This window comes from Lontra canadensis, unplaced genomic scaffold (assembly GCF_010015895.1).
Source record: "Lontra canadensis isolate GAN:19392208 unplaced genomic scaffold, GSC_riverotter_1.0 scaffold1, whole genome shotgun sequence".
NCBI lineage: Eukaryota > Metazoa > Chordata > Mammalia > Carnivora > Mustelidae > Lontra > Lontra canadensis.
The window spans coordinates 34,387,858-34,412,060 of NW_022630995.1; the positions used below are offsets into that span (position 1 = coordinate 34,387,858).

At 34.8% G+C, this 24,203-nt stretch overlaps 1 protein-coding gene across 7 annotated transcripts in view; it reads right to left on the reverse strand.

Annotated features, from left to right (window-relative positions):
* Positions 1-24,203, reverse strand: part of N4BP2 (NEDD4 binding protein 2) — an 80,814-nt gene that overhangs the window by 25,970 nt on the left and 30,641 nt on the right. For 6 of the 7 annotated variants that reach the window (XM_032852952.1, XM_032852931.1, XM_032852921.1 and 3 more), the window contains 8 exons: positions 21,566-22,712; positions 20,859-20,983; positions 14,828-14,916; positions 10,280-10,356; positions 5,642-5,797; positions 1,503-3,889; positions 827-912; positions 261-306 (listed from right to left, as the gene is read on the reverse strand). In XM_032852952.1, the coding sequence (XP_032708843.1) occupies positions 261-306; positions 827-912; positions 1,503-3,889; positions 5,642-5,797; positions 10,280-10,356; positions 14,828-14,916; positions 20,859-20,983; positions 21,566-22,701 (4,102 nt within the window). In that variant the 5' untranslated portion in view covers positions 22,702-22,712. The remainder of the gene's footprint in view (positions 1-260; positions 307-826; positions 913-1,502; positions 3,890-5,641; positions 5,798-10,279; positions 10,357-14,827; positions 14,917-20,858; positions 20,984-21,565; positions 22,713-24,203) is intronic. The other variant, XM_032852973.1, reaches the window with a different exon arrangement.

Sequence of the window (24,203 nt, forward strand, 5' to 3'; positions counted from 1 at the left end):
CACATGTACTAGCAGATACATAACCTAAGGCGTTCCACTGTACTCATGAAAGTTAATCATAGGCACTTTTTAGTTCTTCTAGTTTTATTTTACATCAATATTAAATGTTAAATATTTTAAAAGAACTTTTATTTGCAACTCAATGCTTGGGTAACATATTTTGTGGAAGTACATTTAATAATGAGGTAAAATTCATACACATATACTAAGTTTTGACATCATGACAAGAACATCAGCAGTAAAAAAAATATGTGCTTTACCTCGCATCAACTTGCCACAGGATACCTCTTCTTGTCTTTGTCGCTCCTAAACACAAATGCAGGATGGGGGATTTGCAAAGGGAGGGTGCATTAGAAAATAAGATTATATTATTTTTCTCTAGAAATCATTTCTCCTTGTAAAACTATCAATCATCCTTGCTAAATCTAAGTGAAACAATAAAATAAGCAAGATTATGAAAATGACCATATCAATATATTTTTTTCCACTTATAGAGCTCTGAGGCTGTTTTTCTTTAGACTGTTTTTGAAATTTAATCAACTAGCACTGCAAGTCTTTAGAGAATAAAAAACTATGATTTTTGTCTTAAAAAAAAAAAAGCCAACAATCACATTGAGCTCCACCATTAGTTATGTAATTTGGCCAGTCTGGAAATATTCTAAAATATTGGGAAGACAAAAAAATACCACTAATCTCTTTACTGGAAAAAGTTCATTCTCTCTCAAAGTCAAAATTCAATAGAATTCTTTCATACAACAGATTTTATTAAGAGCAAAGGTGAAGACAAAAGGAGCTCTTCATAAAAAAAAAAAAAAAGCCTACCAACCATTACAGATTCTTTCCATTTCTCATGAATCACTTTAGCCAGATTCAGATCTATATGAACCACACAATCCTCAACTGTTAGAGACCCTTGTGAGGGGGAGAAAAGAAAAGAAAATAGAATCATTACTCATATGTTTTCAGAAAACATACTCAACCACCTTATGTATCATTAAAATTAATTTATATTAGTTACTAACCTATATTCCTAGTTCTAAATCTCTTGGAATATTTTTGTTTATGTACTATGTCACTGTTTTCACACTTCCTGGCAGGTGCAATTATAAAATACTTCATAAATTTAAGTTATTCATGTCCATTAGTTTCCACTACTCAAGACTTTTCAAGAAGTGTGCTCTAAGAAATTAATCTTGCCTTAAGTATCTCTGGAGTAGCACCAGAGATTCAAAAAGGTTCATCTGTGCAAATAAGTATGAGGTAAATACCAAAGAAAATTCTCAATATATGAATGGAATGAACACAAACTCCATATAAATACTATTTCTTTAAATTACAGTTTTAAAAAATCCTCTACAAACAGATGTGTCAAAAATAAGGTAGGCAACACAAATTACTTTTATATTTCAATTAACATACAATTTTAAAATTAAGACAGAACCCTGAATCTGTATTCTAGTCACACAAAGACACACATACAGGTAATGTGCTTTTTTCTTTACCTGAATCAATACCAACAGGGCCAAATAACTCATTGAGCTGAAAAGCCAACTCGGGCGGTAATGCCAATTCCAGACAGTCTATGGTCAGAGATTTGGGCATCACTGGCATGGGATTCAACATCTCAGGTTTATCTTCTTCACTAACTCCAGCTGACAAAGTACTCTCAGCCATTAGAATTTTTTCCATTTCCTGTTCATCTTCATTCATAAATTCTTCGGTGTTTGGAAATCTCACACAATCCTTTGGAAAGTTTTCATTTTTCTTTATTTCAAGAGAGTCAATAAAATCAACTTCTTCATTTAATTCAAGATTTGAAGTGCTCGGTACAGAGTTTAAAATATCAGACAAATTCAAAGAAGAATGTATACTGTCTCCAGTCTCTGTGACTTCTAGGTGCTTCTCCATTTCACTCACATCTTGAGCACCAGTAGCTTTGAGAGTACCTGGGAAAGACTGCTTCATGTTATATAGACCTGGAAGTTCTGCCTGGCTACTGGGAAGTACTTCATTAGTACTCTTAACATCTAGAGTGGCATTTGGAAATAAACCTGTTATTAATCCAGGTTTTTCAGTAGTGATAGCTCTTATTTCTGCCTGCTCTGAATTTCCCTCTTCTGAATCACAGGAGGACTGTACGTTAGTGTTACTGTCAGCAGTGCCATGGCTAAATTCTGGCATAGAAGAATTAGAATCTTCTGAAGTTCCTCTTTGGCTAATAATTTCCTTCAAATTTAATCCCAGAGAAAATGGCCCAATTTGTGCTTCATCATATGATTTTTGGATATTTTCAAATTCAGTATCTTCGCATAGTTTAGTTTCAGAATCCAACAAAAGGCTTGTGGCCCAAATAATATCTTTGTTACACCTCTCATATAAGTCTTTTAGGGCTTCTAATGAAAAGGATCCAAAGAGTTTACAAAGAATGTTAAGATTTTCAGATTCATCAGCACTGGTAAGTTCACTTTCTTCGACATACGTGCTTTTGTCATACATGACCCTATATGGAATTGTTTCTTGAACATCTAATTTTGTGTTGCTATTGAAAGCTTTTGGTTTAAACCCATCTAATCGTCCTGTTAACACTCTCACAGAATCTGAAACACTAATTTTATTCTTTTCTATTTTCCATAAGAGAGCAAAATCCCGTGGTTCAGTCTGGGTACACATGCCTTCTTCTATTCCAGGAACTCTTTTAGGTTTTCCTTCTGGAAATTCAGCTAAAGTTTGTGGTCCTACTACTCCAGGAATAGTTGGCCCACTATTGGTAAAAGTAAGAGACAATGTATGCTGTCTGTGACTGTTTTTACTTGGACAAGTCTTACTCTCACAGATCATTTCATTGGGCAGCATTTCAGAATTTCCTAGAGTGGAACTGCCCAGGGTTTTTAGCTCTTCAGGGCTTGTGCCCCAACAACAGGTCTCATGGGCTGTGCAGAAGGGTGTCTCATTCATACCGTCATTAGTTCCAAATTCTAGGTTGGGTTCCTTTAAACTATTCTTTGGCATTCTTGATCTGTGCTCTCTCTGAGCTAAGGAATCAGATGAAGGCCAGTCACCCACAATGGTGAATGACTGTTTTTCAGTATTTTTATATGTATCATATTGACAGTTATTGAAAGATTCTGAAGCATCATCGTACTGTGACTTCCTGTCATCCTCTGTACTTTCGTGTGGAGATTCTTGTTGCTGGATATGATCCATATTCACAGATAGAGTACTCTCCAATCCTCTGCGTGACTGGGGGCGATTATATTTTTTGTCACTCTGTACAGATGAAGCTTTTTCAGTTTTTCGGTTCCTTTTTGTCCTCTGACCAATAGTCTTATCAACTGGCCAGTCACCAACAAAATTTGACAATTCATGTCTTGGGAACTTTTCCAAAGTTGACTTGCTCTTTTGTTTTCCAAAGGCTTTTTTCCTTACTGTGGCTCTTTCTTCCAATGTTTCACCAGGTGAAGATCTTTCATTATGAAATGGTGTAGTATTTGAAAGATCATAGTCTTCTTGGTTATTTTCACCATAGCAAATACTTGACAACACTCTCTCTACAACACCAACTGCATCCACTTTACTGCACTCTTTTTCAGAAGCCAGTTCAATCTGTTCTTCTTTTTTACTTTTTTCTGTTGCTTGTTTGCTTTCAGAATCAGAAATATCCATGTCGGAAACTTCCTGAATGAAAGCACTCTGAATGTTAGGATTCATAGCATTTATTTCTTTTCTTCCTTTGTTTAAATCTGCATTAGAAAGAGATGTAACATTCTCAGGTAATATAGTTTCTTTGGTCACTTCAAGTTTCTTCTCTTCAGTCAATTCTAGATGCTTCAAAGATGAGGATAAAACATTTTCTTCTTTTTCAGAGGTAATACCTTCATTGTCTTTTGGGCTGCAAGATTTTTTTTAAGTATTATAAGGAAGTATCTTAATGTTGCTGTTAACATTATGATTTAAATCAAAGAAGTATTCAACTGAAAGGCACTTAACATTCATTCTAAAACTTTTATAAATAAACTACATTAAAATTATAAAAGCTCATCTTGATCCTTCCCTGTACATTATGAATACATCCCTTTATTGTAACCCTAACACCTAACACAATACTTGGCATATAGGAAGCACTCAAACTTTTTTGAATTAAATAGTAAACATGAGATTTTCAGTTAAGGTGTTCAGATGCATTAAATATTAAAGTTATGATTCTAGGGACACCTGGGTGGCTCAGTGGGTTAAGCCTCTGCCTTTGGCTCGGGTCATGATCTCTGGGTCCTGGGATCAGTATCAGGGAGCCTGCTTCCTCCTCTCTACCTACTTGTGATCTCTGTCTGTCAAATAAATAAATGAAAATATTTTAAAGTTACGATTCTAAATTTGTTCCCAGAAGAGGACACCACCTCCCTGGCTTTTTTCAGAACTATTTTGGCATAATATATGTGAAAAGAAGTCTGCCTCTGTAACACCTGTCATTTGCTAGAGGGTAATGCTTAAGCTTCATTTACAAAGGCACAAAGAGTCAACAGGATTTGCACAACTAAAAGAAATGAGAGAAAGGGAAGAGAGCTGTCATTTGAAATGTCACCTGTTAATTTTTTTTAAAACCATCCTCAATGTTAATTTCAGACTTAGAGCGCTTTTGCCTAATTATTACACTTTCAACTTCAGTGTTTTTTCCTTAGTCAATATATCAACTCATCTTCCCCTCTTCCTTTATTCCGGAGCTCTCAAAGTCCCGACTCTCCCATGAAGCCTTCCTAAATGAAATCACATACAACACTGAGTCTTCTATATGCCAGATGCTATTCTAAGTCTTCTTGAAGTATTCATAAGCCTTACGAGATTTGCTCGAGCAAAGTGTTATTATTGCCATTTTAGAAATGAAGAGCTGAAGAATAGAGAGATTCTATAATTTGTCAAAGATTACAGAACCTTGGGATTTAAAACCAGGAAACACAGTTCAGGGGGCCCATGCCCTAAACCACTTCGCAACACAACTCCTCAATAAAAGAACATTTATGAATTTTCTCTTCCCAACTCCTTTCTAATAGAGCCTCACCATTCCTTATGATCAAAAAGTGTGGGCAATTTAGAGCGCTATCTATATTTAAGGTTATTTTTTAACTCACCTATCTATTCAACTGTTGATATGCCTTAAATGTTTAATAGAATCAGTACTATGCTGGACTACAAACTTTCAAAAGGCTGTGACTTGTATTACTTAGACAAAGTATACCATTAATAATTAATTTGTATAATACTAACTTGAAAGAGTATTTTTACAAATACCTAAAGAAATTAAGAAGTGATGCAATTATATACAAAATAACGACAGCCAATAGCAGATACATACTGGAATATGTGGGCAGTTACATAAAGAAGGTAGGAGTATTCATAGTATAAACACAAAACCCTGAGGACAATGGAAAAACTCCCAGTCACTGCATATATAACTTCACTTCTTTTGCTGACCATACACAACTTGCTAAACATACACATCTTGCTTCAGGTAAGACTATATCTAAACCCTACAAATAATAAAAGTCTACTTATATTTTTAAAGTTGTTTGGCAGTGATTTCACAAGCTCCAACATTATTCTTTTTACATTTCAAATTGAATTTGTGTATAGAGGGACTTTAACCTACCTAGTACTTCTGTCCTCACAAGAATAGGCACACAACTCAATACGTTCAATTTTCTCTGGAACTGAAGAACTCATGATTATTGGAACTGAAACAAAACGCTGATAATGTTCCAACATTCTTGATATTTTTTCTTTGCTTATACCATGAATATTACGCCTAAAAATTCCAGGGGAGAAAAGGTAGAAAGGATATTGATAATTTAGTTTTTTTCAAAATTGGAACATAAAATGTCAAGAAAATCAGTATTATTTCTAATATGTAAAAATATATAAGCTGATTTATTATGACACAATATATACTGTTCAATTCTAATTTCATCTTATTCAGGATGTCTGAAATGACCATTTTTTAAATCACTGCACACAAACTTTTCTAAACATCATTTATTGATTTGGAAAAAGCCAGCAGATCCTAATAACTTTAAAAGAAGTTATTCTCAAGCTCTGCAAAAAAACATTTCATAACAATATGACCATCACTTCAAGACTAATTATTAACTAGGAGGTAAAAAAAATTCCACTATCGTCTTCTACTTATGCCACTATGGCAGGTTAGATGTCCAAAGGGCCCTCCTATTACAATAAAACTAGATCCCAAGTCAATTAAAGCACACATATATTTTAATACATTTTAAGTCCAAGCAAAGAAAAAAATTCCTAGTATACCAAGTCTCTGGATGACCAAATATGAAATTTGTCATATTTGTGCTTTCATTCATGGTAGCTTATTTGTGTGTTTTTATGGGCTCATGTTTAGTTGAACCTAATATATGAGAATCCTTAGGCCTTAAACTGGGGTGCTTTCCTTCATGCAATATCTGGATTTGCATCTGCCAGGAGGCCGGATGAATATGCTTTAGTCCCTCAAGGATCCTGTCTTAATGAAAACATCTTAGTTGCAACATTCCTATCTTGGGTTGGACCCAAGGCTTAGTGTCTATCCCAGAGCTAATATTAGTTATTTGCCACCTGGGCAAATCTGGCTTTCATATTTACCTACCTCAATCTTGTCTGGTTTCAGATCACAGAGAAGCAAAGAGATAGAAAATATGAAAGAGAAGTTAAGAGTTATGACATAGAGGACAGAATAAAAAGGTAGTATACATCCAATCCAAGTCCCAGAAAGAGAGTACATGGGACAGAAGCAATTTAAAGAAAAATGGCTGAGGATTTTCCAGAACTGATCAAAGACATCACTGATGTCCCCTGATCTCAGAAGCCCAACAAATCCCAAACAAGACACATATTAAGAAATCCACTAGAAATATGGTACTGAAATTGTCATTCACCAAAGATAAGGAGATGATATTAAAAGCAAGCAGAAATTAAAGGGAAAAAAACGAGTTATCTAAACCAAGTATTGGAATTACAGCTAACTTAACAAGAATAACAGAGGCCAAAAGAGAATGAAATGTTATCTTCAGTAACAGAAACTGTCAATCTAGAATATACACACCTTATAAGAATGAAGGCAATAAAAGAATTTTCAGATTAAAAAAAAAAGAGTTTGACATGAAGCAGAACTATACTGTAAAGAAAATCCTAAAAGATGAATGTCAGACAGAAGGAAATCCCAGATGAAATATCTACGATGAAAGAAAAATTAAGCACAAACCAATAACTATATGAGTGAAAACACACACTGTCTATACATTCTGGACAATCATAGTATGTAAGTCAGAAAGGAGGTAAATATCAGAGTTAAAATGTTTGAAAGTCCTTATATTTGTGAGAAGGAAGGCTAAGAAAATGGCTTGACTTTAAAGTTTGCATGATCTAAGTTTTAATATAACGACTAAAAGGATAAAAATACTGTATATAATTTCTAAATTAAAAGGAAAAAATATGAAAATCTGCATTCAGTGAAAAAAATCCAAAATAAGGCATGATAAAAGGGGAGAAAAAATCAAATATATAATTTTCTGTGATAGGAGAAAAACAATCACAGGAAAGGTGAAATAAAGAGAAAGTACACAGAGTGAGATAGTAAGAAACAAGACTAATTATATAAATAACCAAAATAACCATAAAAGAATTAAGCTTAAGAATGAAAAGCCAAAGATGGACAGAGAAGATTTTTTAAAACCCAGTAATGGTTATAAGAGATACACCTAAATGTAAAGACACAGAAAAGTCAAAAGCAAAAGTATGGAAAAATTGAAATAACACTCAAATCCTAAAAGGAAGCTGGTATAGTTCTATTAATATTAGACAAATTAGACTTCATAACAAAAATTAATATTAAGCGTAAAAGAAAATCACTTGACAAGGATAAAAGGTTCAATCAGACAGATATAAAAACTTTAAGCTTATAAGCACATCAAAAAATATCCTCAGAATACATAAAGTGAAAATAGGTAGATTTATAAGAAGAAACTTGAACATACTCAATACAATAAAGAGAGATTTCAACACATCCCTCTCACACCAATTTCCTCATTCCTCTCTTATACATTAATCCATCAAGCAATTTTTTTTTAAAAGTAAAGCTAAAGAAGATATGAGCAACAGAATTGATTTAATAATATAATATACTATAACCAGTATACATTTTTATCAAGCAAACATGAAACATTAATAAAAAAACAGACAATGAGGGGCACCTGGGTGGCTCAGTGGGTTAAGCCTCTGCCTTTGGCTCAGGTCATGATCTCAGGGTCCTGGGATCGAGGCCCACATCAGGCTCTCTGCTCAGCAGGGAGCCTGCTTCCCCCTCTCTCTGCCTGCCTCTCTGCCTACTTGTGATCTCTCTCTCTCTGTGTCAAATAAATAAATAAAATCTTTAAAAAAAAAAAAAAAACAGACAACGAAGTGGGCCATAAAATGCATCATTTAAAATATCAAGGAATTAGTATCACACAAATGGCACAATCTTACCCACTACAACTAAGTTGAAAATGGATTTCTTAAGAAATATAAAAACTATCTGTTCACAAACTTTAAAACATAATTTTAAATAACCCAAGGGTTAAGAAGTGAAGTTAATTATAATGCAAATTAGAGGATAAACGATAAAAAGAAAGTATTATATATTAACATTACATATTAAAATTCTAGGAGCATCTAATTTCCTAGGGAAATTTATAGCCTCAAATGCTCATATAAGAAAATAACCTAAACTTTCAGATGAATCCTTATAAAAATAATAGAATAAACAAAGCAAAATAGATTTTTTAAAAAGCAAAGAAGGTAGAATAAAAGAGAAGCAGAAATGAACTGAACATAAAACAAACTTATAACAGAAAGATCAAACAAGCAAAGAGATGTTTACTTGAAAAGGCTAATAAAAAAATCTTGTATCTGGTGAGAATAATCAAGAAAAAAAGAAGGAAGATACATATAAACATATCCAGATTGAAAAGAGGAACTTAAGTATGGATGAAACAGATATAAATGGTAGGAGAATATTATAATTGTTTTAATAAAATCTTAATAAATTTGGAAACTTTGGTATAATGGACAAATTCCGACTGAAACTTCTCACAAAGAAAACAGCAGGTCCAGAAATTTCATAAGTAAATTCTATCAAACATCCAAACTTACACAAACTCAGAAAAGAGAAAAAGAAGAAATACTTTCCAATTAATTTTATCAACCATGATACCAAAGCCAGGTAAGAAAGGGCAAGGAAGAAAAAAATTATTGATCAACCTTACTCTTTCATACAGATGCAAAAATCCTAAGCAAAATATTAGAAAAGCAAATCTAGTAATGTACCAAAAACATGTAAAAAGGAATGAAGTACTGATACATGCTATAATACAGATGAACCTTGAAACATTATGCTAAGTGAAAGATGGCAGACACAAAAGGCCACAAACTGTATGATTCCACTTATATGCAATGTCTAGAATAGGCAATTTCAAAGACAGAAAAGCAAATTAGCAGTTGCCAAAGGAAAGGGAGAATTGGGAGTGACCAACAGCAGGTACAGGGTTTCTTTGGAGGTGATGGAAATGTGTGCTAATTAGATAGTGGTGATGGTTGCACGACATTAGGAACATACTAAAACTAGGTTGTCCTTTAGTTAGAAGTGAAATTAGTTAAAATGACCAAGAAAAAAATACCCTGACCAAAATCAAGTTAGGGTTCTCTCCAAGGAATACAGAGCACAAAGCAAAATACAGTGTGTGTCCATGTCCTAAGTAACATTTTAACTTAAGTCAAACAATTAAATAAAAAAGTAAAACCTTTGGGAGAAGGGCAAGGAGGCGGGAGGGTAGTGCAATAACTGGATAGCTGGACATGTGCTACCTTTTCCACCTATGCTTTCCTCACTTCCGTTCAGTATTTTAAGTCACGAGGCAGCACAAAGACTTGCTTCTCCCAGCCCACGTCGCTCAGGTACGCCAAACCCCAGGATCTAATTTCAGATATTGACATTATACTACTAATAAGTGGTAAAGCACTGACTATATAAGACAACTGGAATGTTTGTTAATTAATTCAATCTTAGGAACAAAAAGATACAAACTTCATAAACTGAAAAAAGGTCTACAGGAAATACAAAATTTGTTATTAAACCTGCAATCAAATCTGTTTTGTTTCATTCATTATTTATAGGGAGAAAAAAGTCTAGATGGACTTTCTAGCACAGCCATAAAATTAAAAAACACATTAAACAGTCTCTAAATTTTACCTTGCAAGTTCCTTTGGTTTGAACTTCCACCATGTATCCGGTTCCCGGAAGAGGACTTTATATTTATGTTTTTGAGACTACATACAAAAAAGACAAATGTATTTAAAAATACTACTTCCATGAAATTAAATGCATTGTTTCCAAATTCACAGCATGTAAAAACTGAAAGAACCTAAAGGTTATGTAATTGTGATGAGTTTGTTAAACTGGCAAAAGGTATAATCTCTTTGACCCAGCAATTAATTTCTAGAAAGTTATACTAATAAATTATATAAGTGCAAATACACACACATACACACACAAACACACACATAGACACAAGCTATCCAATTCACCATTATTTGTAGTAAAAAAAAAAGAGGACCACATAGTGACTATTAATACACAACTGGATGAAGATACAACCATAAAATGAAAATAGAGCAATTTTAAAAATGCTGTATGTGTTAATGAGAAAAGGTCCCAATACAAACTGGCAAGAAAGTAAGATACAGAATTTTCACTTGGGTAAAAAAGAATTATTCACACATTTTTATACACTTTCTTCTACAAAGATTCTCAAAAATATTACTAAAAGCATCTACCTCAAGGAGTAGGAATTTTGGCATTCGTTTTTATAATTTCAATATTTATCACACATGTATTACTTTTATAATTTTAAAACTATTTTAAGTAATACTTCATTCTATTTTTCAAAACTCTAACATGGCTATAATCTAAAAGCCATGCCCTACACTTGTCCACTAGATCCATCTCCCCTCTGCACCTCAAGGATAACTTGAGTTTAGCAATTCAACCCTCTCTCTGAGGTAGTGTTAATTTCCTCACCACCTTGAACCAGTCTCATCACATTCAGTTATTTCTCCTATGTTACTCTTAATCCCCTGTCCCCTGCCAGCAATCTCCCCATTTTCCTGCTCCTCTTTGCAGGAAAATGCCTCAAAATAATTATTACACTTTGTCTCCAATTCCTCTCCCCACGTCTCTTAAACCCACTCCAACTGGGCTTGGCTACCCCCACTGAAACTGTCCATCAAGACCACAGATTACTTCCACACTGAGAAATGCTCCGGTTAATTCTCAGTCCTCTCTTGACTTCCAGCAGCATTTGTCACAGTTCGTCACCCCCTCTCCTGACCCTTTCATCCTGCCCCTCTGGAAGGGTGTTCTCACTTTTTTGCTAGTCCTTTTTGCCCAGACCTCTTCCCACTTAGTCCTTCACTTAGTCCTCGGTCTTCTACTCTTGATCTACACTCACTGCTTTGGTAATATTATTCCATTCCCTGGCTTTGAGTATCACCCATATGATAATGACTCTCACTTATCTCTGGCTCAGATTTCACTCCTAAACTCCAAACTCACAGATCCAATTACCTATTCAACAAACTTAATGTATTCAAACCTAAACTTTCAAAATCCATTACCACACACCTATCATAAAACTATTTTTTCTGAACCCTTCTCCATCATTCTCACCTCATGACAACCTCTAATTACACAGGCCAAACACCAACCTTGATGTCACACTGAACTCTTCTCTCTCTTTTACATCCATTTTCAATCCAATATGAAGTTCAGTTGGCTCTACTTTCACAGTATACCCAGAATCTAATCAGTACTGTCACTTTCACTGCCACCATGTTGGTGTAAGCCATATGATCTCTTACTTTAATTATCATTGTAGTCCTCTAATTAATCTCCCGCTTCCACCCTTGCCACCCCACCCTGCCTCTACCCCAACTCTAGTCTCAACACTGTGATATAGCAATCCTGTTAATAGTCTATCATGTCCTTACCCTGCTCAAAATCCTGTTATGGACTGAATGTCTGTGTCCCTGCAAGCCCCATTATGTTGAAACCGCACTCCCACCATGTGACTGTGTTTGGAGATAAGGCCTTTATGGAGATAATTAAGGTTAAAATGAGAACATAAGGGTAAGGCTCCAGTGTGACAGAATTAGTACGCAAATAAGAAGACACACCAGAGAACTCATTATATACCATCAGAGAACACAGCAAGAAGGCTGCAAACCAGGAAAACAACTCTCACCGAGAAACCAACCCTACCAAACCTTCACCTGGGACTCCAAGCCTCCACAACTGTCAGAAAATAAACTTGATGTTTAAGGCACCCAGTCTGTGGTATCTTATGGCAGCCTGAGCAGATTAATATATCTTCTGTGTCACTCAAGATAGAATCTAAAATTCCACAGTGATCTATGAGACCTAATATAATCTGCCCTACCATCTCCCCAACTACCATTACATCTCTGACCTCATCTCCCACTACTGATCCCCTCAAGTTTTATGACAAGATGCAAAGTACTCATTGCTATTTTCCATTATTCTGACAGAAAAGCCCCCAAATCAACCTAGGTAACAAGTGACAGAACACCCTATAATGCATCTTCTCACTTCCAACTCCTCATCTCAGTACCAAACCGTATACACTTTATTCAGGGGCTGGCAACAGCCCCAGTCTCTAATTACCTCAAGGAATGTCCTATAGCTCTTAGATCAAATTAATTTTAAATGAATATACACATACAGAGGGGGAAAAAAAGAGACTATGAATTTAAAGACTTTTTCAACTCCCATCTCAATAGACAAATCTTAATAACGTTTTATTACTTGGGAGGATTCTGATTTATGTTAAGCTATATGACAGCTCACAAGGGAAACTATATATATATTTTTTTTTTAAAGTAATAAGCTTTTGCTAGATGCCACTGAGCATACCTGACTGCTTGCTATATCCCCAACTCACTTCCAAACTACTTATGTAAATGAGAGTCATGTTAGTAATAGACGGTTATCTCCTACCTATTGTACTCCCCCACAGCTCTCATTATCTTGCTACCAAAAGGAGCAAAAAGCGATCCTCTTCTCTACAGTAATTGCTATATCTACTTCTTTTTGAAGAAAAAATGAATTTGGCATTCTATGATAAGCACCAGTCCTTTATACTTCTAAGCAGAGTTGGGAAGAGCCAAGGAATCAATACTGGGAAAATAGCTTTATAATTTCAATTATTATCTAATAAAAAAAGGGAAAGAAAGATACTACTATGGAAGCCTGAAGGCTAAATGAAAATCAGTAACACAGTAATGCAGAGGCTTTTTACTTTCTACATTAGGAAAATGGGTGTTAAAGAACTTCCATATGACAGCAGGAAGCTAAGGAAAACACACAGAGAAGGCAAGTAAGGTTAAGGGAAAAAGCATTCCCCATGATAAATACGTTAGGCTAGAAACTGGGAACTCCTGAGGCCAGAAAGCAAACGGACTTTCAGGTGCCCATGTACTAATATTGAGTCTTTCTTCCCTCTACTGCTCCTTCATAGAAGTAAAATCTCATTTGTTCTCAAAGGGCATTAATTTTCTTCAGAAAAATGAAGAGTCACACCCTCAAAATTGTATAAATGCATAAAGCACATCAAAGGAGGTACAGGCTGGATATGCTGAGGACATTAAAGAAGTACAATATTCATTAACTGAAGAAATATAAATTGAGCTTTAACATGCCAGACACACGTGTGCTAATATTGGGGGAATAAACAATACCCATAATCACAAAAGCTTCATTCGTTCACCATTTTAACCCAACAAATATATATTTATCATATGCCAAGCATAGTGCTAGGCCCTGAAGATTCAATGATGAATAACATAGACCTATCCTCAAGAATATATAGATGGCTTAGAGCCAAATTTAGGCCATCAGCCAGTATTTGTATAGCCTAAGAGCTAAGGACAGTTTTTTGTTATCTTTAAAGGATCATTTAAGAAGAAAAGGAAAAAAAAAAAAAAAAAAAAAAACCAAACCACAACAAAAACTGTAGGTGGCCCACAAAAACTTAAAACATTTACTACCTAGCACTTTATTGACAAAAGCTAGCTAACCCATGGCTTACTGATAAAAGCAGCATGCTTAATGGTATCACAGAATTAAGTCAGGGTACCATGAAAACAGAAAGAGTACTCCACTCCACTTTTTAGTAAATTCCTGAAAAAAGTGACATCAAAACTGGGCCAAAAAAAAAAAAAAAAGAATCTGGCAAATTTGAAGAACTGAAAAGAGCTGAATTTATAAAAGTCTGAATTTATCAGAAAAGCAGAATCAAAAGAAATTTGGTTACTAACAAAGGACGACCAATTTTGTTTCTGCCAAGTAATAGCAATAAGGAAAAATATTTGTGTGTATACACATTAACACACGGACACATATACCCATATAAACATAAAATTATAATTTATTATCTATATACACACAAACATAAAATGATAATTTAATACCACTATTTTTTCATAAGACATCAAAAATGAAAATAATCACAGGATTTAAAAACTAAATCTCAGAATCTGAAAACTGATTAATTTTAGCTTTATGCAAAAACTATTCCTATTTTTCTCATTTCACTTAAGACCAGAGAAAGCTCAGTTACAGACAGTCCCAAAGACTGTTCGCTTAAGATTCGGTCGTGTAATCAACATCCCCCAACAATTTCAAACTTACTACCATAGACTTATTATAATTTATGGTACAAACCAAAGAAACATATGGCTTCATTTCCCATGCCTGTAGGTTTGTATTATCTATTATTACAGGAGACACCTTCTTCTCAAACGCTTCTTTCGCTGAAAAACACAAACAGAAGATGACAAATCACTTTTTATAACAGTATTAAGTATTCTCTGGAAATTTTAAAAATCTGATCTTGTTTTCATAATTTGAAAATCATAGATATGTGGTAATTTTACTCACAACTCCACTACCTTTTTTTTTTTTTTTTTTTTTAGGAGGGGGAAGGGAAGCAGGAGAGGGACAGAAAGAATCCCAAGTAGATTCCACACCCAACTCGGACACCAACACAGGGCTTGATCCCACAACCCAAGCCAAAATCAAGAACTGGTTGCTTAACCAAATGAGGCACCCAGGCCCCCCACAACTCTACTTCTGAATGTCACTTTTGAGTGTATGAAAAATTAAAGTACAGGTAAATGTTAGATAATAAATAATAAATAAATACTAAAGTTATAATCAGAGAAAATTATAAAATAAAAACTGTCTAAATTTTATGTGTGTTACATGTATAAATGGCATAAATGGGGAAAAAAATTATCATTAAAAACAATATCATGCTAAAAGCAACATGGTATCCTGGATTAGATATTAAAAGGGAAAAGAACTTAAGTAGAAAACTAGTATCAGGGTGCCTGGCTGGCTCAGCCAGTAGAGCATGCAACTCTTGATCCCAGGGCTGTGAGTTCAAGCTCCACATTGGGCATGGAGCCTAATTAAAAACAAAAATTGTAAAAAAAAATAATAAAAATAATTAAATAAATTAAATTTAAAGAAAAACTAATCCAAATAAGGTCAGAGTTTAATTAATAGCAATATACCAGCACTAATCTCTTAGTCTTGATAAATGTATACCACGATTATATAAGATGTTAACATTAGAGGGAAATAAGTGAGGGGTATACAGAAACTCTACATTGCCTTTGCAACCTTTCCACAAATCAAAAATAATTACAAAATAGTCTTAAAACAAGCACAAATTTTAAACACACAGAAAAAGATGTAATGATTTAAAATAAACATTATTATATACTGTCATGCAAGAGATTTTCTTTTTTTTTTTTAAAGCTTTTATTTATTTAATTGACAGAGAGAGACTACAAGCAGGCAGAGAGACAGGCGGAGGTGGGGGGGAAGCAGGCTCAATCCCAGGACCCTGGAATCACTACCCAAGCCAAAGGCAGAGGCCCCAACCCACTGAGCCACCCAGGTGTCCCTGCAAGATATTTTCTTAAAAAACTACATTTTTTCCCAAGGACTTGAACCATTCAGGAAATTAACGATGAAACACAATAAATAAGCTTTACAAGGAAATTATGTGGAAGTTTTAAAAATTCCATGTACTCTCTTATAACTCAGTAATAAATGGGCAAATAATCCAATTTAAAAATAAGGAATGATTAAGGAGCTAGAAAAAGAAGAAAAACAAAACTCAAACCCAGGAAAAGGAAGGAAATAATAAAGATTAGAACAGAAATAAATGATATAGGGCACCTGGGTGGCTCAGTGGGGTAAAGCCTCTGCCTTCAGCTCGGGTCGTGATCCCAGGGTCCTGGGATCGAGCCCCGCGTCGGGCTCTCTATTCAGTGGGGAGCCTGCTTCCTGCCCTGCCTGCCTCTCTGCCTACTTGTGATCTCTGTCTGTCAAATAAACAAAAACAAACAAAATCTTAAAAAAAAAAAAAAGAAAAGAAAAGAAATGATATAGAAACTAAAAAAATAATAGAACCAATCAATGAAACCAGAAGCTAGTTCTTCTAAAAAATCAACAAAATTGCTAAACCCCCAGCCAGACTCATCAAAAAAGAGAGGACCCAAATAAACAAAACTACTAAAGAAAGAGGAGAAAAAACAATACCACAGAAATACAATTTTTACAGAATATTATAAAAACCTCTGTGCCAACAAACTGCACAACTTAGAGGAAATGAATAAATTCCTGAAACATATAACCCAACAAAATTAAAGCAGGAAGAAATAGAAATATTTAACACACCAATTACCAGCATGAAATTGAATCACTAACCAAAAAACTCTCAAAAAACAAAAGTTCAGGACAGATGGTTTCACAAGCGAATTCTACCAAACTATTACAAAAAACAGAAGAGGAAGGAAAACTTCCGAATTCATTCTATGAGGCCAGCATTATACTGATACCAAAACAAGATAAACACTACAAAAAAAGAGAACTACAGGCCAATATCTCTCATGAAAAAACCCTCAACAAAATATTAGCAAATCAAATCCAACAATACATTAAGAAAATCATACACCACAATCAAGCAGGATCTATTCCTGGGTTGCTAGGATAGTTCAATATTCACAAAACAATCAACATGATACATCACATCAATAAGAGAAAGGATAAAAACCACAGGATCATTTCAACAGATGCAGAAATAGCATTCAACAAAGTACAATATCATTCATGAGAAAAATCATCTGCAAAGTAGGTCTAGAGGAAAGATACCTCAACCTTAATTTGCAAATGACACACCAATAAAGGGTTAGTATCCAAAATATATGAAGAATTTATACAATTCAACATCCAAAAAACAAATAATCCAATTTAAAAAATGGGCAGAAGACACAAAGAGACATTTCTCCAAAGAAGACATACAGAGGGCCAACAGACACATGAAAAGATGCTCAACATCATTCATCATCAGGGAAACACAGATCAAAACCACCATGACATACCACTTCACACCTGCCAGAATGGCTAAAATCGAAAACACAAGAAACAAGTGTTGGTGAGGATGTGGAGAAAAAAAAACCCTCGTGCACTGTTGGTGGGAATGCAAACTGGTGCAGCCACTGTGGAAAACAGTGTGGAGATTCCACATACACACACAAAAAAAACAAAAACAACAACAACAACAACAAAAAAAAAACCTAAAAATGGAAATACTCTATGATTCAGGAATCACACTACTGGGTATTTACCCAAAAAGTACAAAAACATTAATTCAAAGGGATACGTGCACCCCTATGTTTATTGCAATATTATTTACAACAACAAATCTATGGAAACAGTTCAAGTGTCCATTGACAGATGAATGGATAAAGAAGTGGTGTACACACACACACACAGTGGACTATTAGTTCAGCAATAAAAAAATGAAATCTTGCCATTTCCAACAACATGGATAGAGCTAGGGAGTATATTGCTAAGCAAAATAAGTCAATAGAGAAAGATAAATAACACATGATCTCACTTATATGTGGAATTTAAGAAGCAAGCAAAGGGAAAAAAGAGAGAGAGAGAGAGAAACCAAGAAACAGACTCTTCACTCTTAACAAACTAATGGTTATGAGAGGGGAGATGGGTGGAGGGATGGGTAAAATAGGTGATTGGATTAAAGAGTACAGTCATCATGATGGAAAAAAAATACTTTTTCAAAAAAGAACACAAGATACTTTAGAAAAAGTGCAATTTTTTCAAGAATATATTATTTTTTCATTTAAATATTTTTTAAGGGAAAGACTGTACCTGAATATAACTAATGTATTAAAAAATTTTTAAATCACATCTTAAAAAAAAACTTAGATAACTCTCCAAAGAAGATAAAGTAATGGCCAAAAGGACACACCAAAGAATGCTTAACATCATCACCCACCAGAAAAATACAATCAAAATCACAGTGAAATACCACTTCACAACCACCAAGATAGGTATAATCAAATATACAGATAAAAACAAGTATTGGTGACCATGTGGAGAAGATGGAACCCTGATAAACCCCTAGCAGGAATGTAAAATAGTGCAGTTGCTTTAGAAAAACAGGCTGGTAGTTCCAAAAAAGTTTAGACATAGACTTGTACGTTCATACCAACATTATTCATAATAGGCAAAAAGTGGAAACACCCCAAATGCCACCAACCAATGAAAGAATAAATCAAATGTGGCATATTCATACAATGGAATATTATTCAGCCATAAAAAAGGAATGGATTACTGATACATGCTACAACATGAGCCTTGAAGATGTTACACTAAGTGAAAGAAAGCCATTCACAAAAGACCACGTATGATATGATTCCATTTATATGAAATGCCCAGAACAGGCAAATCTATAGAGACAGAAAGTAACTTAGTGGTTGCCTAGGGCAAGGAGAGGTTGCGGAGAAATGAGGAGTGACTGTTAATGGGTAAAGGATCTTTTTTGGATGATAAAAATGTTCTAAAATTGATCAAAATGTTCTTAAAAGCGATCGTTGCAGAGCTCTGAATATGCTTAAAACCATGTGATTCTTCTCTCAATAAAGCTATTTAAAAAGAGTTCTGCCTATTAATTTAATATTATTATTGTTATGGCTATTGCAGTAGTGAGGACATGTTGAACCACTGCTAAACACTTATTTTTCAACCTTAACAATCATGGGGGTAATATTAAGCCCTTTTACAGGTGAAGACAATGAGCTCTGGAGAGTATAAATAACTTATACAAGACAGCATAGCTAGTAACTGCCAAATCTAAGATTATTCTTCACCACATCCTACTGTTTTCATTTTTTGTTGTGTATTTTCTTTTCTTTTATTTTTTTAAAGATTTTATTTATTTATTCGACAGAGATCGCAAGTAGGCAGAGGCAGGAAGAGAGAGAGGGGGGTAGCAGGCTCCCCGCTCAGCAGAGAGCCTGATGCGGAAGGCAGAGGCCTAACCCACTGAGCCACCCAGGTGCCCCAATGTGTTTGTATTTTCATATTCCTGAGTTCTCACTTTAATAGTCAGTTCAAGAAAAAAATACAGAAAAATTTAATAATGTCTGAAGATGGCAAAATCAAGAATCACTTTCATGTTGCCTCTATCATAAAATAAAGGCTAACATAGTGTCTATGTGTATGAAAAATTCCTCATGGGATGCCTGGGTGGCTCAGTCAGTAAAGCTGCTGACTCTTGATCTTGGCTCAGGTCTTGATCTCAGAGTCCTGAGTTCAAGCCCCATGTTGAGCTCCACATTGGCGATGGAACCTACTAAGAAAGAAGAGAAAAGAACAGAAAATAGGAAAGAACAAAGAAAAGAAAAAGAATTCCTCATATGAAATTCAAACTAGTTGTAACTAAATATTTCATGATAAAACCATCTTCAGTGAACAGATCATTGCACTAATAAAAGCAGTAAGGTCGGTTTGAGGAGACCCATTTTTACTCTCACACTGTCCCCCCATAACAATAAAATCAATCTAGGGAAGAGTAGGGGTTAACAATTCAAATTCCATTCTAGGGGGCACCTGGGTGGCTCACTCGGTTAAGCTTCTGCCTTTACTTCGGGTCATGATCCTGGAGTCCTGGAACTGAGCCCTGAATTAAGCTCCCTGCTCAGCAGGGAGTCTGCTTCTCCCTCTGCCCCTTATCCCACTTGTGCTCGATCTCTCTTAAATAAATAAATAAAATCTTTAAAAAAAAAATCCATTTTAGGAAATAGAAACTGAAGCATACCAGACAACTGGAGACATCTTGAGCTATTCTGAGACCCATATAGAAAATCTGATACACTTTTGGCAAGATCCCCACTGATTAAGTAAAACTTAAACATGCCATGCGATGTTCTAAGCATTTTACAAAATTTAACTTGTTTAATCCTAACAATTCTGTAACATAAGACTAACTTCTTTCACCTCTTACTCTGTAATGTAACAACTGTTACAATTTTATATATTATATATTGTTAAGTAAATAATTCACTTCAGTAATTAAAGTTGGGGGGGCACCTGGGTGGTTCAGTCAGTTAAGCAACTGCCTTCATCTGGTCATGATCCTGGGGTCCTGGGATCAAGCCAAGCATGGGGCTCCCTGCTCAGCAAGGTGTCTGGTTCTCCCTCTCCCTCTACCTCTCACCCCACACTCATGAGTACTCTCTATCAAGTAAATAAAATCTTAAAAAGGAGAAATAAATAAAGGGAATTATACCCTTCTTAAAAACTGTCTCCCTCTCAAAAGACAAATATTTCATATTGCTTTTATTATTACTCAAAATCTAATGTCTATTCTTACCACGATTCTGGTTCCATTCATGTGCTTCTCCTAAGTACTTTATATCAAACTGGTACTGTCCATTTATGTAAAAATAATCATCAGTACTCAGAATAACTCCACTTGGATTATCCTCTTGCAAAGTCCTGTGAAAGATAAATGGAATTATTTTCATTAACTTTTGTCCTAAACTCTCCTTCTCCTAATTTTTGCAAGGTCATAATCCAAATAAAGAATTCAAATATTGGTACTTAAAAGTGAGAATACAATAATATCCAGACAACTCATATCAGAAATCCTCTTAGCAGAAGTTTGACTCCCAAGAACATTGACCTAAAACAAGTCTATTTTATTCCTTGAATTGAAAATCAATTATGGCTTTGTAACTCCGTAAGCAAAGTTGAACTTCTCTTTTTTCCCATTCAAATTAGTTCTCTTTCACATAAAGCTATTTCTACTGATTTCAGAAGCTCACAGTCTTGGAATTATCTTTGAATTTTTCTTCTATTCTATCTCCCAAAATGACAGTCTAAGATAGAAGACTTCAATAAAAACTTCTGGAGAAAAGAGTACTGCTATTAGCTACAAAGAAAAAAAATGAGTAAAAAGAAAAAATTTTAGTGGTTACTAAACATCTCTATTAAGCAATAGCATTTCACATATTCATATTCTGTTAATGTTCACGTTCAAGCACTATACTGTTTTAAAAACTCAATTAAACCTCATACCTTGCCAAAAAGGATTTTCCTGATCCTGGAAGCCCTCTGAGAAGAACAAGAACTAGTCCAACATAAGACGACGTCTTCTTTCTTACAATCTGAGAAACTGGGGCTTCTTGCACTTGATAAGCACTTGTTCCCTCTTGATTTCTCCATACCTTTGTTGGGGAAGTATGAGAAATAACTGGAGGGGGAAACGTGTAGTTGACCGGTCTCCAGTGTGTAGTGGTGGTTACAACAGGAGCTACAAAGCCATGATTTCCTTGAAAGAGGTCAAAAGCAGGAATCATTGGATTCCACATTGGTGGAGGGGGAGGAGGAGGCAGCAGTAGAGGGAGAGGGGTAAGTATAGGGCAGTAATTCACATCCTTCCCCTTTGACGGCAGTTCAGTATGTTTCTGTGGCTTGAAACCAAATTCTTCAGAAGGTACAAATGCATCAGGGACAGAAGTAGATTTCTGATCCCCACTTGTACTTAGTAAATCAAGCCCCAGATTTTGCATGGGAAGGCTTAAAGGAGGCTGAGGTTCGTTGGCATCCAAATCTACAGGGGCTGGAGAGAATGGAGTCTCGACACACTCAGATTCTAAAAGCTCTTTCTGTCTTTGCCTGAGATTGCTACCACCCACCACAGTGTCATTTGCTACATTTAAAGAACTACTGAGAAGAGAATCTTCCAATGCCAATGTGTCATCCTTTATAAAACTTTTAGACTCATTAGAAACAGAATGTGAAATTAAGGTGTTTGAACTTAATGCAGAGGCAGAATTCTCTAAATTTTCACTGTTCAAATCCACACTTTGTGCAGAAAGAATGGGAGTCATACTATTTGAATCGGAATTTATAAATGCACTCGGGTCACTAACACTATTAACATCTTGCAAAGGCAAAAATGAGTATACTTGGTCATCAGGAGAAGAGTTCAATTTCTCAAAAGCATTCTGTATCAAAGAATCCAAGTCTTCGGTTAGCTGCATGTCCAAAAATGAATCCATTTTTGATTCTTCACTCTCTTCGTCAGGAGGATACTTTTCCATTATTTCACGTCCCACAACACTTACTTGGTTCTCAGAAGCAACAAAGCTTTTTGAAGATGATTCTTCTACCTTGGCGTCAGTGGCAGATAATTCTAATAGACAATCCATTGCATTTTCAACTGTACAACAACAAGAGCAATATACATGTGTATTGAAAACAGTGAAGTATAATTTGATTAAAATCTGGGTAAATTTATACTTTTGCACTAAATGGAATATAGACATTTATAAATATTCAAGTCATTTTTTAACTAATATTTTACAAATATACCAGTCTATATTAGTGAAAGGTTTGAATGAAGTCATGTAATGCTGTTACTATCAGACAAATTGCATTAAAGTAGGACAATAAATTGCCATCAAGAAGATAATCTCTGACAACTGAGAATAAACATAAATATCTATGAATTATATGTAAAGATATCTGTAAGTTGTATCTAAAAATTATCTGTAAGTTGTATTTAAAAATATCTATAATTGCAAATATTATGGTTATTTATAAAGACCCAAAACCAGTTAATTCATTATTTATATTGAATATCCTTTTAAATATTAAGCATTTTACTTGCCTATCCTTTTAAATATTAAGCATTTTTAAGTACTCTCCTATAAACCTGTTTATATGGTTGACGCTATGAATTTCACTTAATACAAAAAACAGGCATCAGCATATCAGACATACTCTGTTCAAAGTAAATAAGACAGTGGGTGCCGGGACCTGCACGCCCCGTCCGGCCTCGGGCCGGCGTTGGAAGGACGGGGCAGGTGCCCGCTCAAAGTAAATAAGACATAGTTTTTACTATACTTAAGGGATTTTTAAAGCCTAATGGAGGTAAAGATAATTAAGTTAGAAAACAATTACATTATAATATAATATAGATTAAATAATACACACTTTTAGTAATACACAAATGCCATAGCAGCCTTATAGGAGAATAAAGAAAAATTTCACGTAAGGTAATAAGTGAACTGGGACTTGAAGATTAAAAAGAAACTTGTCAGACACAAAGGGAAAAGTAAAGACAGTCTTGAAAACACAAAGCATGTTTAAGGTATTAAGAGAAGTTGGTTGGAGTATGAGCACACAGTAGGTACGGAAGATAAAAGGAGACAAAACTGGAAAAGATCAAGTAGAATTGGAAAAAGTGCTACATGTCATGGTAGGACATATCAATTTTACTTTCTACGAAAACTACCTGTCACCATATTTGAGCTAGGAGCTTTTTTTTTTTTTTAATTTCTTTTCAGTGTTCCAGAATTCATTGTTTATGCACCACACCCAGTGCTCCATGCAATATGTGCCCTCCTTAATACCCACCACCAGGCTCACCCAACCTCTCATACCCCTCCCTTCCAAAACCCTCAGTTAGTTCCTCAGGGTCCACAGTCTCTCATAGTATATTTATCACCTCAATGAACCATCAAATAATACTATGAGGTATAGTATTTCTAGCAAATAGATGAAGAAAATGAAGTTCAAAAAGTATATTAAGTTGGCCCAAGTCACACAGATATCAAGTGACAGAGTCAGGACTGGTATGTCTGACTCCAATGCTGAGCTCTTTCTATTATAATACAAATACAGAATTAGAATTGTTAAGCATTTGAAA